Source organism: Papaver somniferum, unplaced genomic scaffold, assembly GCF_003573695.1.
Source record: "Papaver somniferum cultivar HN1 unplaced genomic scaffold, ASM357369v1 unplaced-scaffold_21, whole genome shotgun sequence".
Taxonomy (NCBI): Eukaryota; Viridiplantae; Streptophyta; class Magnoliopsida; order Ranunculales; family Papaveraceae; genus Papaver; species Papaver somniferum.
This window is the reverse complement of record NW_020631041.1, coordinates 9,481,194-9,496,479: the sequence shown is the minus strand read 5'-3', so window position 1 is coordinate 9,496,479 and position 15,286 is coordinate 9,481,194. Positions and strand designations below refer to the sequence as shown.

The following is a 15,286-nucleotide window of genomic DNA, read 5'->3' as shown; positions in this document are numbered from 1 at the left end:
TTTACCTTCCACCGCACCCACAAGAAGTTAAGCATAATCTTAATCATTTTCATTTCCACACTCACCGAAAGATGAAAGAGAGAAAGATAATAGATTGGCAAACTTTCCAGATAACTTTTAATAAGAATTAACCTACCTGCTTTATTAAGTTGTCGTTTCTTCCACGAAGACAATTTTTGCTCCATACGAAGAAAAACATGATCTCACATTGATGTGCTATGCCAATGAGCTCCAATTGGCATGCCAATGTAAGTGAAAGGAAGCTTCTCTGTCTTACATCCTAATTTCCTAGCAAGATCATCAATCACCCCATCAGCTCCCACACTAATCATAGTGCTCGATTCAACTACAGACCCGTAATGGTTTCAAAAACAGACAAGATGATGAAAAGACGTCTAACTTCCTCCATTTTCGCATCAATGAAAATCAAAGTATCATCCGTAAAGGTGAGAAATAATAGATCCATGTTCCACCACTTGGAATCCAGAGAGCCGGCCTCTCTCCACTGCATCATTTATAAGTTTTGAAAGAATCTCCACTACCAAAAGGAAAAGATACTGAGATAAATAGTCGCCCTGCCGTAATCCCTTGCTTGGTTTAAATTTTTCTGTAGAGCCCCTATTCACAAGAACAGAAAGATGAGTAGTGGTTACACACCATTTAATCCAAGAAATCCATTTACCTCCAAAGTCATGCTTCTGCAAGATAGTGAACAAAGCATTCCAATTAACATTGTCAAAAGCTTTCTCCATATCAATCTTACACAGAATTCCAGGTTTCTTAGCCTTCAGTCTGCTATCGACACATTCATTAGCAATTATAACACCATCTAGGATTTGTTTGCCATGAATAAAAGCCCCCTGGAAACCAGATACCAGCCTTGGCATCACCGTCTTCAACCGAACTGCAAGAGGCTTAGAGATAATCTTATACACCATACCAATAAGACTTAGTGGCCTATAGTGTTTAGGAGAGCAAGAGTCCTCCTTTTTTGGAGTAAGAGTGATGAAAGAACAATTAAAAGCCAATCTATTGGGCCAAACCTGTGGAAGTCGTTAACTAGCCATGAAATCTTCCTTTAAAGTACTCCAACAACTCTTGAAAAATTCAGCAGTAAAACCATCCGGCCCGGTGCTTTATTACACCCCATTTTCTTAATCACCTCCCAAACCTTCTCTTTAGTAAACTCGCGTTCAAGCCACAATCTTTCCTCCTCTGTTATTTTCGGAAAATGTAAATTCTCCATACTCGAGTTCACCTCATCCCTCTGAGTAAACAGATTAATATAGGAACTTCGGATTTCTTCCTTGATTATTTGAAGATCAAAACAGTCCTCTCCACCAACCTGAAGTTTTGTGATTGTATTTCGTTTCTTCTTTGCACTAGCCATACTATGGAAGTATCTAGTATTCGAATCTCCCCACCTAAAATCGTTTTGTTTCGATCTCAAATTCCATTTCTTTGCTTCAATATTTCTCAACTTCAACTTGCATAAAGTTCTCTCTTCCAATTGGGTATGAAGAAGCGTAACTGTTTCCTCCAAGATATTTAGCTCGTGAATTCTAGCTGTAAGCTCATTCTTATTCCTGGAAATATGACCAAACTCCAGCTTTTTCCGTGCCTCAATTAGATGTTTCAAATTCTGAAGTTTCAAGAAAAAGCGTGTGCTTGCACTGCCAGAGTAAGTTAAACTCTCCCACCACAACTTCACTTTCTGAACAAAATCTTTGTGCTCAATCCACACCCTATCTACCTTGAAATACGGTTTGGAAGGCATGACCGGTTCAGTAATAACCAATATTGGATTATGATCTGAAATTGTTCTCGTCAAAACAACCTGTAATGCATTCGGAAACGCCTCCTCGTAGTCATGACTAAAAAGGAATCGATCTAGTCTACACAACAGCAGGTTGACTTGATTTTTTGACCGCGTAAATGCACCACCTATCAGAGGTTGGTCAATTAACTCATTCTCTAGAATATAAGTGTTTAGCATTGCTGTATTACGACTATCTCCATCACCGCGATTCCTTTCCAAGAAGGCAAGAATCTCCTTAGACAGTCTTGTGTAGAACGAAGCCACGAACATTTCTATTTTGGGGCGCTGTTCGTATTAGCCGCATGCAGCATTCTAAATGTTTATTGACAATCTAGTACTAGTATTATTGAAAACTCATATTCATAATAATCTACTAGTACTGTTTGCCGCGTCTTTGTGTCCATGTCGTGTTGTGTCGCCTTTTAAGGAGTTATTTATTTTCTTTTGACATTTTACAATTTTTTCAAATATAACTCGCTTTTGCTCGTGCCGAACAATCTTACAAGTTGATATATAAATTTGTGACCATGTTATTTAGATCAGATTACTTTACTACATAACTGAAGAAAAACAATGAAATTTAACACAGAAATATAACAAAGTACTTGATAGTTTTCTCTTATCGAGAAAGTAAAGTATATGGCCAACCAAATAACATTAGACTTAAATATATGGCTTCCGAGCTGCATAAGAAGTTCCTGCATTCTGAAACGAACCCCAAATATCTGGATCGAACCTTGCATTTTCTTTTTCTGGAACCAACTCTTCAACATTCACAAGCAATACTGGAAACTCCCCTCCAATATAGAAACGGCTCCCTTGAACGTTTGTTGTATCATCTTCAAAACGTACCAGCTTGCCAGGGGCCGCCGCCTTAGTGATTGTCAATGGAGTATTACTTGGGAATGTTTTTAGAACATCAAGTTTCTCAAAAGGAACCCAATTACTAGGAACTGTAATGTCAGTCATCCAATGTTCCTCATCAACCGGTAATCCATCTTCAGCACCACCACGACACTGTTCAAGTTCTGATGTCAAATCAAGAATTTGTTTTTCGTAAGCTTGCTTCTCCCGGTTCATTTGCTCGTATAGATCTGACACTCTTTTTTCGAGAGCTTGTTTCTCAGCCCTCTCTCGATCTCGCTCATTCATACATGCAGCCAAATCTACATCAGATTCGTTATCATGATGACTACTAGCATGAGCATGTATACCATATATGGGTAAGTTAAGCCCCTCAGGTGACCAGGAATAAGTATTGAGTGGCTCTGGATCGTCGGAAAACCAGTTGATGACAAGACCTTGGCAGTTTACAAACTTGTCAATTTTGCTCAAGTAAGAAAAGAGAGATTCAAAATCAGTCTCTTTGTTATGCGGCAAAGACAAATGCTTAGAAAAATTTAATACCTCATAGTCGCAAAACTCTCCCCACGAAAACGGGCAACCGGGTTTTGCCTTAACTCTAAACATATAAAACTTGAAACCCATTTGGCGTCCCCATACAATATATAACTCAGGATCACTGAAAAATGACATAGAGACTAATTGGGCAGGAAGGAACTAAAAGAAAAAAGAAGGAAAGTTATCAAGACAAGAAGCTTATTTTGTGTCCAAGAACACCAGGAAATATCAGATATTATATACAGAACGAATTATTAAGTAAACACCACCAGACAACACCACATGAAGCTTCCACGAACAAGTCCACATACACAAGCTTTTGACGAGATATGACCCCCCCATTAATGGAATCAAAGAAAAAAAATGTCATCGTTGAAGACAGCTCTAGTCAAGATTATGACTATGATGGATGCTTTTTCTTCGGGAAAAGAAAAAGAATTTATATTTTTTTTTGGAAAAGAATAAAACCAAACCCCCTATGAAGAAGAAAATGAAAAATGCGAAAGACAATCTTTTTGACCTCAGCTTCCTAAGCACTTCCTTACTACTGTTTCTTCGATAGAGGCTCCACACACCACACATTTGAGTCGTGCAAGTTAAGCAACTCTGATGACCAGGAATAAGTGATCCAAGGAAACATTTTGAGTCGACCTTGAGTCCTTGACAATTTACAAACTTGTCACTTCTTGTCAAGTACCAAATAACTTATTAATGGATGAGAAAAAAAAGAGTAGAAAACTTTTCACTTGACATATGACTTAACTGTAGAAAAAGAAGATAAGTGTTAACAAAATGAGAAAAAAAAAAAAGAGTGAAACCAAGACAAGCATAATTTGGTACCTAACAGCACTAGCCAGGAGATATGATTCATCGGATGTACTACATGATAACTGGTGGTGGAACTAGACATGCGTGATGGGGTGGGCTTGGGCATTTTTTTGACCATTCTTAAGCTTTCATAACATTCTATGGCCCAACTCAAAACAGGTTATGTAAAAATGGTTGTTGAGCTTCTTTTGGAAGTTGACCACCACAGGAAGCTCCCACAAAAAACCTGGTTGTAGTTTCGCTTAGGGGCGAGCATGGTCAGGATTGGGACTGTTTTTGTCTCGTCCGTCTCTAGTCTAATGCATGGCGGATTTCATATTTGGCATTTGCATATAATCCAACATCCATCGTATTTTTATCAAATATATGCACTGATAGATGGATTGGATGCGGATGATTCAATAAATTTCTTTTATAATAAAAATTTTAAATAGGAAAACAAACCTACCCAAAATAACTTGACTAAGGGCCGACCAAGAAAAATATAAAAAACGATAACTTGTATTTGTCTCTCCACCTCAAGCCTTAAAAATGTGAAGGAAGAAAATGATGAAGAGATAAGTTTACTATATAGTTTGACTATAAAAAATATTAACCTAACTCCAAATTTTTTATAAATCTCATAAGTATTCTCAGTCTACTGTGTAAGAATGTCCAACGAGTATTTAAAATTGCACTCGCACCCGAAACAAAATCCGTTGAATCTCAAAAATTACATCCGCGTCCAGTCTATTAGTGAATTGTTCAGACACCAACCCACAAAAATACGGTTGAACCAGATCGGATCCGCGTATTTCGAGCCGAATGCTCTCCCATGGTTTCCCGAAGAAACTCCATCGAACCACATGAAACCCTCGCGAACAAGTCAACATGCTTCCTAAACTTGGTCAAACCGCCCGCGGAGACCTTGTCATCAAATGTTTCACCTCGATATGTCATTTGATTCAATAAATAATTTAAATATGTTGACTGCGGTATAAGTATACATGATTCCCTCCTTTCCATAAAAGCCAAATCTTTAGTTTGCCAATTCTTTAAGGAAATGAGGAGAGATAACTGTTTTTTAGTATTTTTTTCTTATAAACCTTTTTATGTTAAAACTCGAGTCGACTTATCTCATAAACTAAAAGATAGATATTTGTAGATGAGAAATATCGTTAGAAACATTTTTAAAGGACCTATGCAAAGAATATAAACATGATTACCAACTGTTTTACATTTTTTTGAGTAAATTTTGAACAACGCTAGTTATTAGTAAGGATTTGTTTGGAAAAATAACATATGAATATGAAGCGGACCAATGTTTGTGAAACAATATAATTTTAAAATGAATAACTCAAAATTTATGAAATAGCAAAAGTAATATAACCGTTACCAATAGAACCGGATCCATTGTATTGGTAGGTATCTTAACGTAGCGGAAGCATAAAACTTGGATCAAAGATATAAAAAATATAATAAAAACTACTGTGAGATCAAGACAAATGCTTAGAACATGGGCTTCGGGATTCTTGCTTTCACAACTTCTGTGAGCTAGGAGATGACCAGCTGGTCCTTTTGAAGAGGCTGAAAAACGATGAGATAATTAGATTCACAAAGGCAATAAAAAAATAAAGACAATAAGTAAGAGATTACTCTGACATTAATTATATAATATTATTACTCTACAATTGTACCTTTCTTATATAAGCTTCAGCGATTCTAATTGTAACTAGAACTATAGAAGGAAATCTAACTAAACTAACAAACGAACCAAAATGGAAATCATCAATTAAGAAATACATTATAACTATGAAAAAGAAATTCTAATAAAAATTATAATAGGAAATAGACACTAGTCCAAAACGCGGAATTTAGGACAGGTAGAAACTGTCGAAAATACAGTTATAGGACTAATACCTTGCGTCCTAAACTCTGTACTATTATAGGAAGGATAGTTTTTGTCCAAAATAAACGACGAAATTGTTTTTTCCAACAAAAACGACTGATGATGAGTGTCGAAATTGTATAATCAGATATTCAGCCTAGTCTGGTTTAGGTGAGTCAGTTTCAGCCAATCTGCTCAGTTGAACCCGATTGAGTCTACGAGAATGTATTTTTCCCTCCTTTTTTATTTGCCTCCTTATTGCTTTGAAATTAATACTACAAACAAGGAAATATATGAATTTTATAGGACTCATTTTATTAACTTTGAATTCAGTTAACAACAACCCAGAAATCTTTCAGTTCAACAACAAAAGTTGGTTCATGTTCAAAACAACAAAGAAGAAGAAAAAAACAGTATGATTATGCACGAGCACGAGTTATGTATTGCTTTGGCCATTCAATCGTCTGGCCGGGATCAATACCTTCAACTGTTCCATATGGATATCGATAATTCCATCGATAAGGACTCCATAATTCTCATCATTTGGTGGCGTACTAAAATTAACTAATTCTAACTAACAACAGGTTAGTAGGTTCTGTCCAACAACAGTACGGGACCGAAGTTATTATAAAGAGCTAAATTTATACAAACAAATACAGAAATCCAGATCACTAGTATAGATACGAATGTAAAATCCAGAATACAATATGGAATTTTTTAGCCGTATCAACATTAAATTAGTACCAAAACTACCAACTAAGAAATATGCTTGCATAAGTTATGACAGTCGATATTAAGGCAGATAACAAGACAAATATTTGATAAAATATTTTATGATAGTCATTTTGGAGTCCATGTAAGAATTTAAAACATAAACTCAAAATCAAATTATTAAGAAATAAGAAAGCAAGTACAAACACACCTGGATATTGTTTATTAGTTCTTGAGGATGCTCAACCCGCAACCCAACCTGTAAATCAAATTTAAAAGGGCACAAAAATAGACGTTAGCATCTTTTAGGAGTTCACCCGAGGCAGTGTCATCAAGGCATCTTCTTCACAATTAGTTTACGTCTCGTATCATTTGAGGGTAAAAGTAGGCAAATAACGTACGATGGTATGAAGAAGATGCCATGGTAACATTGCATCAGTCTTGTCGGCATAATTTGAAAGTAAAATAAAAATCCAGTGTCACATAACAAGGATGCAAAGTTTAGGGATATTGAAAGAACTCACTGCAAATCCATGCGAATATTATAAGAAATAAGCATTTCATAAACATCACTAGCAGAATTCCTTACGTCTATAACAACTGCGCATCATATCTCTGATTTTTTCTATCAGCATGCAATTCGTTTGTTGCATCAGAAACTCTGACTTCAATAAACTATTCCTTTTATACAAGCAGATCATCAACTCTTGTGCCAAACTTGATAGTAACCTATACAGATAAAATGAACAAAGTAAGTAAATCATCAACGTTAAGCAATTAAAAGAATTAAGAATCTGATACTTCTTCAAACATTCTTTTTAGTTAAGAAGGTGTAACTCACGCCCAGATCTTGTAAGTGTTTTAGGAAATTGAGTAAAAGTGGAATCAACCTATCTGTTCCTAAATGAGGTTTCCCATCGACTAACATATTTTCTGGAGCTCCAAAGTGAACAAGAATTTTCATAACCTAAGTGAAAATAGCTGAAATTTGCTTAATTCAAAGGCTACATATTTTTCCCGAGAATAAAAGCATGGATTATTAAGCCTTAAATAACGACGATGATAAAAGCATGGATCATGAAGCCTCAAATAACGATATCTTAGCAGGACTCAAGCTTAAGAATAAGTTAAAGGTTGAATTTTTCACATGACCTAAAGTATAAAGGGTTCTGATACTTACTGCCATCACACTGTCACTTTTCCTTCCTACAATGACCAATTTTCCATCACTTCAGGTACCTGCACCACCCTGCGACTCCATAAGTCCTCGATAATTGACTACTGCATATCAAAAAACAAGAACAACCAAAAATACAGCGAAATTGGCATCAACTACTTAAAACATCTAAGTAAATCCATCAATACTTCTTCCATCTCTTTTCCCAACGACCGCATAAAAGACTAATGTGTAGAGTTCCGTTCACCTTGTTTTTTTGCCTATGCTCCTTAGTATCTTCTTTAACCTTCTTCCTAATACAGAAAACATGATTATTTAGAATGGGAGCATGATAAGCTCCAACCATCATTACTGAGATAACTAGATTTTTCTGTAGATGGTATGAACTGGTTTAGGGTATGAGGAGCCGGTGGTGGAACGTGAGGGTTAATCTGATTTTGAAGGTTGTGAATTTAAGGGTCTTATCCAAATCCTACCAGAACTCAAATCACCATTTCAAATCAAAGGATTCGGAGAATTTAATCAATTAAGGGTTATGGCAGCCTTGATTTTGGGATTTTATCTTCTTTTGAATGCAAAATTCAAAGTATTGAAATCCTTAAATTCGAATTAGTTATAAAGAAAGATTAAAGGCCCATAGATGAAAATCCTCGATTTAATTGAAGTTCATAAAAACTAAGATGATTGAATCGAAATCACAAAAACCTTTACCGATTTCGCCTCCAGATCTATCCATAGTTTCTTAGCTTCAATATGTTTAAGGATATATGAAAAAGAAAATCAGAAAAATTAGGAAGAGAAAGGTTATGAGAAAGTTTCATCTTTGATAAACCCACGATGGAGGAGAAAGCGGAGGAAGTTATTTCTCAATTTGATTCAAGTCTTCACTCGAGTAGTTTCAAGGTTTTTAGAAGTTAGGTTTCAGGAGTTGGCCGTAGGATCAATTTTATCAAAGGTCTAAAATGAATATAACATTTAATTACTTTCAATTAGCAAAAAAACAAAACAATTCACTCGGATTCTAAAATATTTCCATCCCCAAATATCAACCGCCGGATTTTTTATTATCAACGACATATAGATCCCTCGAAAGTTACTTGGAATTTTATAGCTGAGGGAATTTCTTTTCGGTAAAAGAAAATCTAATAAATTATTTTCGTGGGAATTATTGTTGGGGTAGAATTTACAGGTAATGGGGACAAATAGATACCAAATAAATGACAGATACATAGTGTAGTTTATCAGATTCAAAATATTCGACAAATCCTAACTGTAGGACATTCTACGATACTTGGTGTTTTCCGCGAACACCAAGTATCATGAAAACCTGATTTTGGACTAGTGAGAGAACGTATGAGTAAGATGTCGTACATTATATCCCTTTATGGCAGCATGTGTATCCAAAATCTTCGTTATATGTTGGACTTCTGCTATAAGTAGATCTTTTAAAAAATTTGTTTGACGTCTAACCAAGATAATTGACTAGTCATAGATAAAAATAAAGATTGGTCTATGTGAAGATCATCTTTGAGTCTAATTGTGAATTAGTAGTAAAGTTAATTAGTAAATGAATAGAGCGGAGTGTGCATTGGTCTAACCAAAGGATTATTCTTGATATTAAAAACAAGTTATTTGGTAGTAGTTTTTGGTTTTGTAAGTCTATTTCACAGAGTTAATAATAGTGTAGCCCATTTATTAGCCAAAAAAGCGAGAAAATGGGAATGATTTTGTCCCTCCAGACACTATGGACCGGATGAAAGCCGATAATAAGTTGGTTCCTATTTTTTATCAACTAATATTTATTTTTGAATAACAAAAATATAAACATAAACATTAATTCCAGGATGAGCGTGGAAAATTTTATAGTTATACCTAAGAACATTTCTAATTAATGGACTATGGGTTTCTAAAATATTGACGCCACATAAAATTTTAAATACTCGAATAAAAAACATTCTCCCCAACCATATTTGGATAAATAAAAATTTATATTAGTTTTAAATTTGAGTATGAACAAGAGTATCTATTTTTGGAGACTGTCATCCATTCCTACGTAAAAAAAAATTAGTGTATTTTATTACAACTAAGTGACAAATGCATTCAAGCAAATATTGATACAACTCACTGGAGATGTTTATCAAAATCAAAATCAAATTCTAATTATATTTTATATTAACAAAATACCTTTTTTTAAAGGTCACCACATATGTGACACATATCCAAATACCATAAAAAATGTTTTAAGACTGAAAATTAAAAGTTGGGATCCATAATCTCATGTCTTTCACATGGAACTTGTATAAGATAGGTTTTACTGCATTAGTTTAAATGAATATTGATATTTTTTACTTAATTATAAAATGGGTATATAATACTATATATTAATCGACATGGAGTTTTGTTGACCTCTTTCAAGTTTGGTGCCACGAATTTAGAGTCTATTGCATAATAAAAACTGAATTATGAAACCAGAACATCATGTGATGATGTTGATCGTTGGGATCTACTGGATATCATCATTGTCAAAAAGCTGAAGCTTTCCAGAATTGTTTTGATATCCCAACGCCTCAGTAAGGTCACTATCATGGAGCTAAGCAAGGTCACATTAAAGGAAAAATGATAAAGAAACATGGCATCAACTTCAACAGAAACTGAGACAGGTTTTAAGAAAGTACGTCAATTTAGTAAAATTGGAAATCTATTATTCCACTACCATGGATGGTGAAACTGCACACATTCTCAGGGGAAAAGATGGCGATCTTCGTGTGCTTGTGTTGTGAAATTGCAAATAAATTAATCAGAATGGATTTCAATCTTCTACCGGTTATCGAAGATTAAGCAAGATCCAAATCTGTTTCTCACATATAAACAGTCGTAGGCTGAGGAGTTTGGTCCAGCGTATTACTTTAATTAGTTAGCCTTAGATTGAATTTCTGCAATAATATAACTGATAATGTCTTAGAGGATTTGCTAAGTAGGTGTCTAACACTGAGTAGTGACTTTTGGTATCTCTTTTGTGATAGGTAGCATATACCATTTGGTATTTCTTTTGGTATCTCTTTTGTATCATTTGAGTACTTTAAGTGTAAACCATATGACACTCATATTTTTATCTATTAGTTTTTCTTTATTTCTTTCTTTCTTGTTTTTCTATTTTTTTTTACTTTTTTTTATCATGTAATAGCTACATATGCAATAGAATCGAAAATTTGTCAGCTTATAAGTCAATGTTTATATTTAAATCGCATCTCAATTTAGGTACTGTTAAGAAGTGAGATACAAAAATGGGCACTTACCACTTATTTTCCATTGTGCATAACAAGGTCGGTCAGCTCTGCGGATTCCGGGACACATGATTTCACAATCTCTGTTAAGCTCAGTAAATTGTTTCACCCCTTATACACAAAAAAAGGAAAACAAGTATTGAGTTTGTTAATATATTATTTAACAATTTTATCACAAAACCTGAAGTAAATTCACTTATAATGTGATGTGCTCGTCGTTCGGTTTCACTAGATTGTCCAACATTCTGACAAACTATTCTCCATGAACATAGTCAAGTGTAGTGTCGGCATTGGTCAACTCTCCAAACGTGTAACCAGTGACATACGTTTTCCTCATAGCAATCAATATTTGACTAAAAGAATGTCATAAACAATACCGAATGATTACTGTGAAAATTATGGTGAAAAAGAAGAAGAAGAAAGAAGATGAAAATTTAGAGGCATTACCTGAGAAAGTCATTGTAATAAACGATAAATGGTCTTTTGTACCCCTTTTCATCAATGAATTTCTTTCTTTTCCGATCAAAAAAATAAACAATAATAATTGGATGAACATGGAAAATTCCATAGCTATACCTAAGCGCATTTCCAATGCACTATGGATTTTCTGAAATATTGATGTCACACATGAATTTAAATACTTAAATAAGAAATTAAAAGTTCTCTCCAACATTAGGTCAATAAGTAAACACTTATGCTCACTCCGTTTTTGGAAAAGAGATACTATCACTTTTTCAAATTGGTATATTTTTAGACTAAAATGAAAAAAGTGATAATATTTGTTTTCCAAAAACGGAGGTGGTACTAGTTTACAATTTGAGTGTAGGTACTATCATCCATACCAACGTCATTAGTTTCTTTTAATTCAAAAATGATTTTAACTTTCTACATAATTTTTTGAAGTATATCTCTTTATAACTCAGTAATCACAAATTCATTGAAACAAATTCCGATAGCACTATCACATGAGATTTTTATCAAAATAAAATTCTAATTACATTTATATCAAATACCGTTTTTAAAAGTCATCGTAAATGACACGTATCCAAACACCAATAAAGATGTTCTGAGGGTTAAAAAATTAAAAGTTGGAGTCCATAATCTAAGGCCTTTTGCATGTAATTTATATAAGATAAGTTATACTACATGAGTTTAAATGATTAATGATATTTTTAACTTAGTTTTTTATTTTATTTATTATTTTTTTTTGCTAGCAATTAATTTAGTTATAAAATGGGTGGATTATACATTATTATTAATTCATATGGAGTTGTAAAGGTTGTTAATTGATATAGTCTGGTGCATACATTGAAACTGAATTTTTAAAAACCATAATTCATTCAAAGATTTATATATACTTTTTGTTACAATAGACATTGTGAATCAACAAAGATACTACATTGAAACATGAAAAACTATTATCATAAATAACTAGAGCGGCACATGGTTCGATTCGGTATGGTTATTGGCAAAAAATAAAATGAAACTGAAGTACTCGGTTTTCCAGTTTTGAAAACCAATTAAACCATTAAGAATATTTGGTTTTGTTCGGTTCGGTTTTGACTCTGTCATGTAAAAAATAGTCGGTTATGGTTAACCAGCAAAGTCAAAGAAAATTCCTTATTTCTTTCAGTTTCACAAAACTGATAAGCAACTTTACTAAAGATAAAATAATTTACCTTGAAAGCAATGCAGTTGTGAGATTTATTCAACAGTTGAAGAGAACATGAGATATGTTTCTTCAGTTCAACTTTAACATAAAATTGAAAAAAAGAAACCTATAATTAGATAAACACTCACCAAACCCTGATGAAAAAATAATCAATCCATCACAACCCTTTGAACATTCATTAGTCAATCAAGACAAAACTAATCAATCTAGATAAAATGTAGAATGAAAAAACTACATAGATTTAGAATTTAAGATAAATACGTGATTAATTTAGAATTTGAGATGAATTTAAGATTGAAACATTTGAGTTGTATATTCAAGGAAAGAAAGGGTTACAAGATGTAATAAAGAAAAATCAAAACTTTATGCTTTATGGAAAACAAAGGTAAACCACAAGAACAATCTGTTAATTAAACCTGAGATTTATCCTTAGAATCATCAACATCACCACTTGGTAGAGATCGGGAACTTCTTGTTTCTGTTGACGCCACCAGCTTCATCATTCATTAACGTCACTAGTATTCTTCAATAGCACGACCATGAAACAAAAATTGGGTTTGAAGAATGATTAATGATGGATGAGCTTGAGAAGAACTTGGAATGGTAGTTTGCTGATGTGAGGGGGAAGAATATACATCTACATGTCTAGATACGGTACGAGGGAGAAGAAGAATATGAGAAGGAGAAGAAAACAAGAAGAAGTGAGGAAGAATCGAAGGAGTTGCTTCTCATAAAATAAAATAAACTAGACTTATTGCCTAAAATCAACGGCTAGCATTACTTTAGATACCAATTAACCTAAATGCTATGGCTACGATTAGCTTATGAAATCTATAGATACAATTAGTTTATTAATAGTCGGTTTCTTTGTTTCGGTTTTTGGTGCCAATCGTAACTGAAACCAACACCGTCGGTTTCAGGGAACTAACAACCGTAGCATTAACCAGGTAATATGGTTTCGGTTCGGTTCAGTTTAAATTGACCGGTTCTGGTTTTATCTCACGGTACCGGTTCGGTTTTGTGCAGTCATATAAATAACCACAACAACATCTTACAAAATAATCTTGCTCACATACTACAATTGAAGTCCGCAACCGAAGAGGCACGGCTTTGTGGCCCAGAAAATTGGACACCTAATCCTGAGGATTTTGATCGCTAGGGTCCTCATTAAAATCGTCACCACCTTCATCTATACCAAGTATGACCAACATTAGGACTGTAAATGTCTATTCGACATATTTCTCAGATGTATATGATTGTTTACAAATTTATCGCACTGAAATGTAGAATACACATGATGTGAGAATAACTAATAATAACAAAATTGTTTTTACACATATATGAAACTAGTAATTTGAGTTTACATCAAAACTGTCTAAAATATATGTTTACCTCATACTTAGATGTTATTTGAGTTATCACCGAATATATGGATACATTTGTTTTTCTAACTAAATAGTATTCCACTTTTAACAGTGTCTGGATATTAATCCTTATCTAATAATAAAATGACATTTCAAGAATCTTATTCCAATTGGTTATTTTATTATTTATATTTGATCTATTAGTTCTTTTTATTATGCTTTTAATGTGATGCACTACTAACATATGAGATAGACTTCCATGATTAAGTTAATATTGAAACATAAAGTAAATACATTACAACATTACGAACACATTATAAGATTTTATCATCCAATAAATATTTATCCACAACTAACTAAAAAATATGTGTGAAGTTTTTTTTTCTCCCACTGGATCTCTTTATTATATTTTCAATATATCATATTGTAACCGATGAGACATGTTTCATAATTAAATTGGTATCAATACATGCAAGTAAATAGTTAAAATATTACGAATAAAGAAAAACAAAAGGAAAGACCATACCATACAATACTTATACGAAAACTAAATTCTAGCATAGTAGTTTTCTTCAAAACATAACATCTTCGACGAGGACTACTAATTATAAAATAGGAATTATAAACAATGGTTAAACTTGAGACCTAAGTTATCTAAACTATCTATTTGTTTCAAAGTTTAATTATCTTCATCAATTACTTTGCTAATTTCTTTCCAAAAGAATTATAATTGTTAATTGTTGACTTCCAAATAAATCTCACCTTTCTTGATCTTGGTTTATTCCTTAGATTGAAAAGGAAGAACTAAAACAAGAAAACTAAAAGGATATAAAAAAAATAATATTGTGGATTTTAAAATCACGGGATCTCCGGATTAAGGAGACTAAGGGAGGAAAAAAAACATTCGCCTTACTACTACTAATCACAAGTTAAACAAGGTAATGATATCATTTTAATCTTTTTATTTATATAAAGATAATGAAAAATCCATGTAAATGTATAATTTTTTACCTTTTTTTAGGTGTACTAGTGATTTGAGTTTCCTATTCCTTGTGATTAACTCTTTCATACACTATCTTTTTGATTATATGGTTTTGTTACATTTTTTTCATACAATTTCTATGAGTTTTTATTGTATGGATTCGTTTTTATTGGTTCCAGTG

The 15,286-nt window shown here is 33.3% G+C and overlaps 1 protein-coding gene and 1 long non-coding RNA gene across 4 annotated transcripts; both read right to left on the bottom strand.

Annotated features, from left to right (window-relative positions):
- Nucleotides 1–1,078: 1,078 nt before the first annotated feature.
- On the bottom strand, nt 1,079–2,089 carry LOC113339560. Its single transcript, XM_026584807.1, has one exon. The coding sequence runs from the start codon at nt 2,087–2,089 to the stop codon at nt 1,079–1,081; it is 1,011 nt and encodes a 336-aa protein (XP_026440592.1).
- A 3,335-nt stretch (nt 2,090–5,424) lies between these two features.
- Nucleotides 5,425–8,658, bottom strand: LOC113339345. 3 transcript variants are annotated; one of them, XR_003355044.1, is made up of 5 exons: nt 8,051–8,658; nt 7,807–7,907; nt 7,151–7,355; nt 6,838–6,885; nt 5,425–5,614 (listed from the first exon to the last, which is right to left on the bottom strand). It is a non-coding gene; the product is annotated as an uncharacterized LOC113339345 (long non-coding RNA). The 3 variants fall into 3 exon arrangements; XR_003355042.1 differs by having other exon boundaries at nt 7,216–7,355; XR_003355043.1 differs by having other exon boundaries at nt 7,216–7,355; nt 7,807–7,865.
- Nucleotides 8,659–15,286: the final 6,628 nt, after the last annotated feature.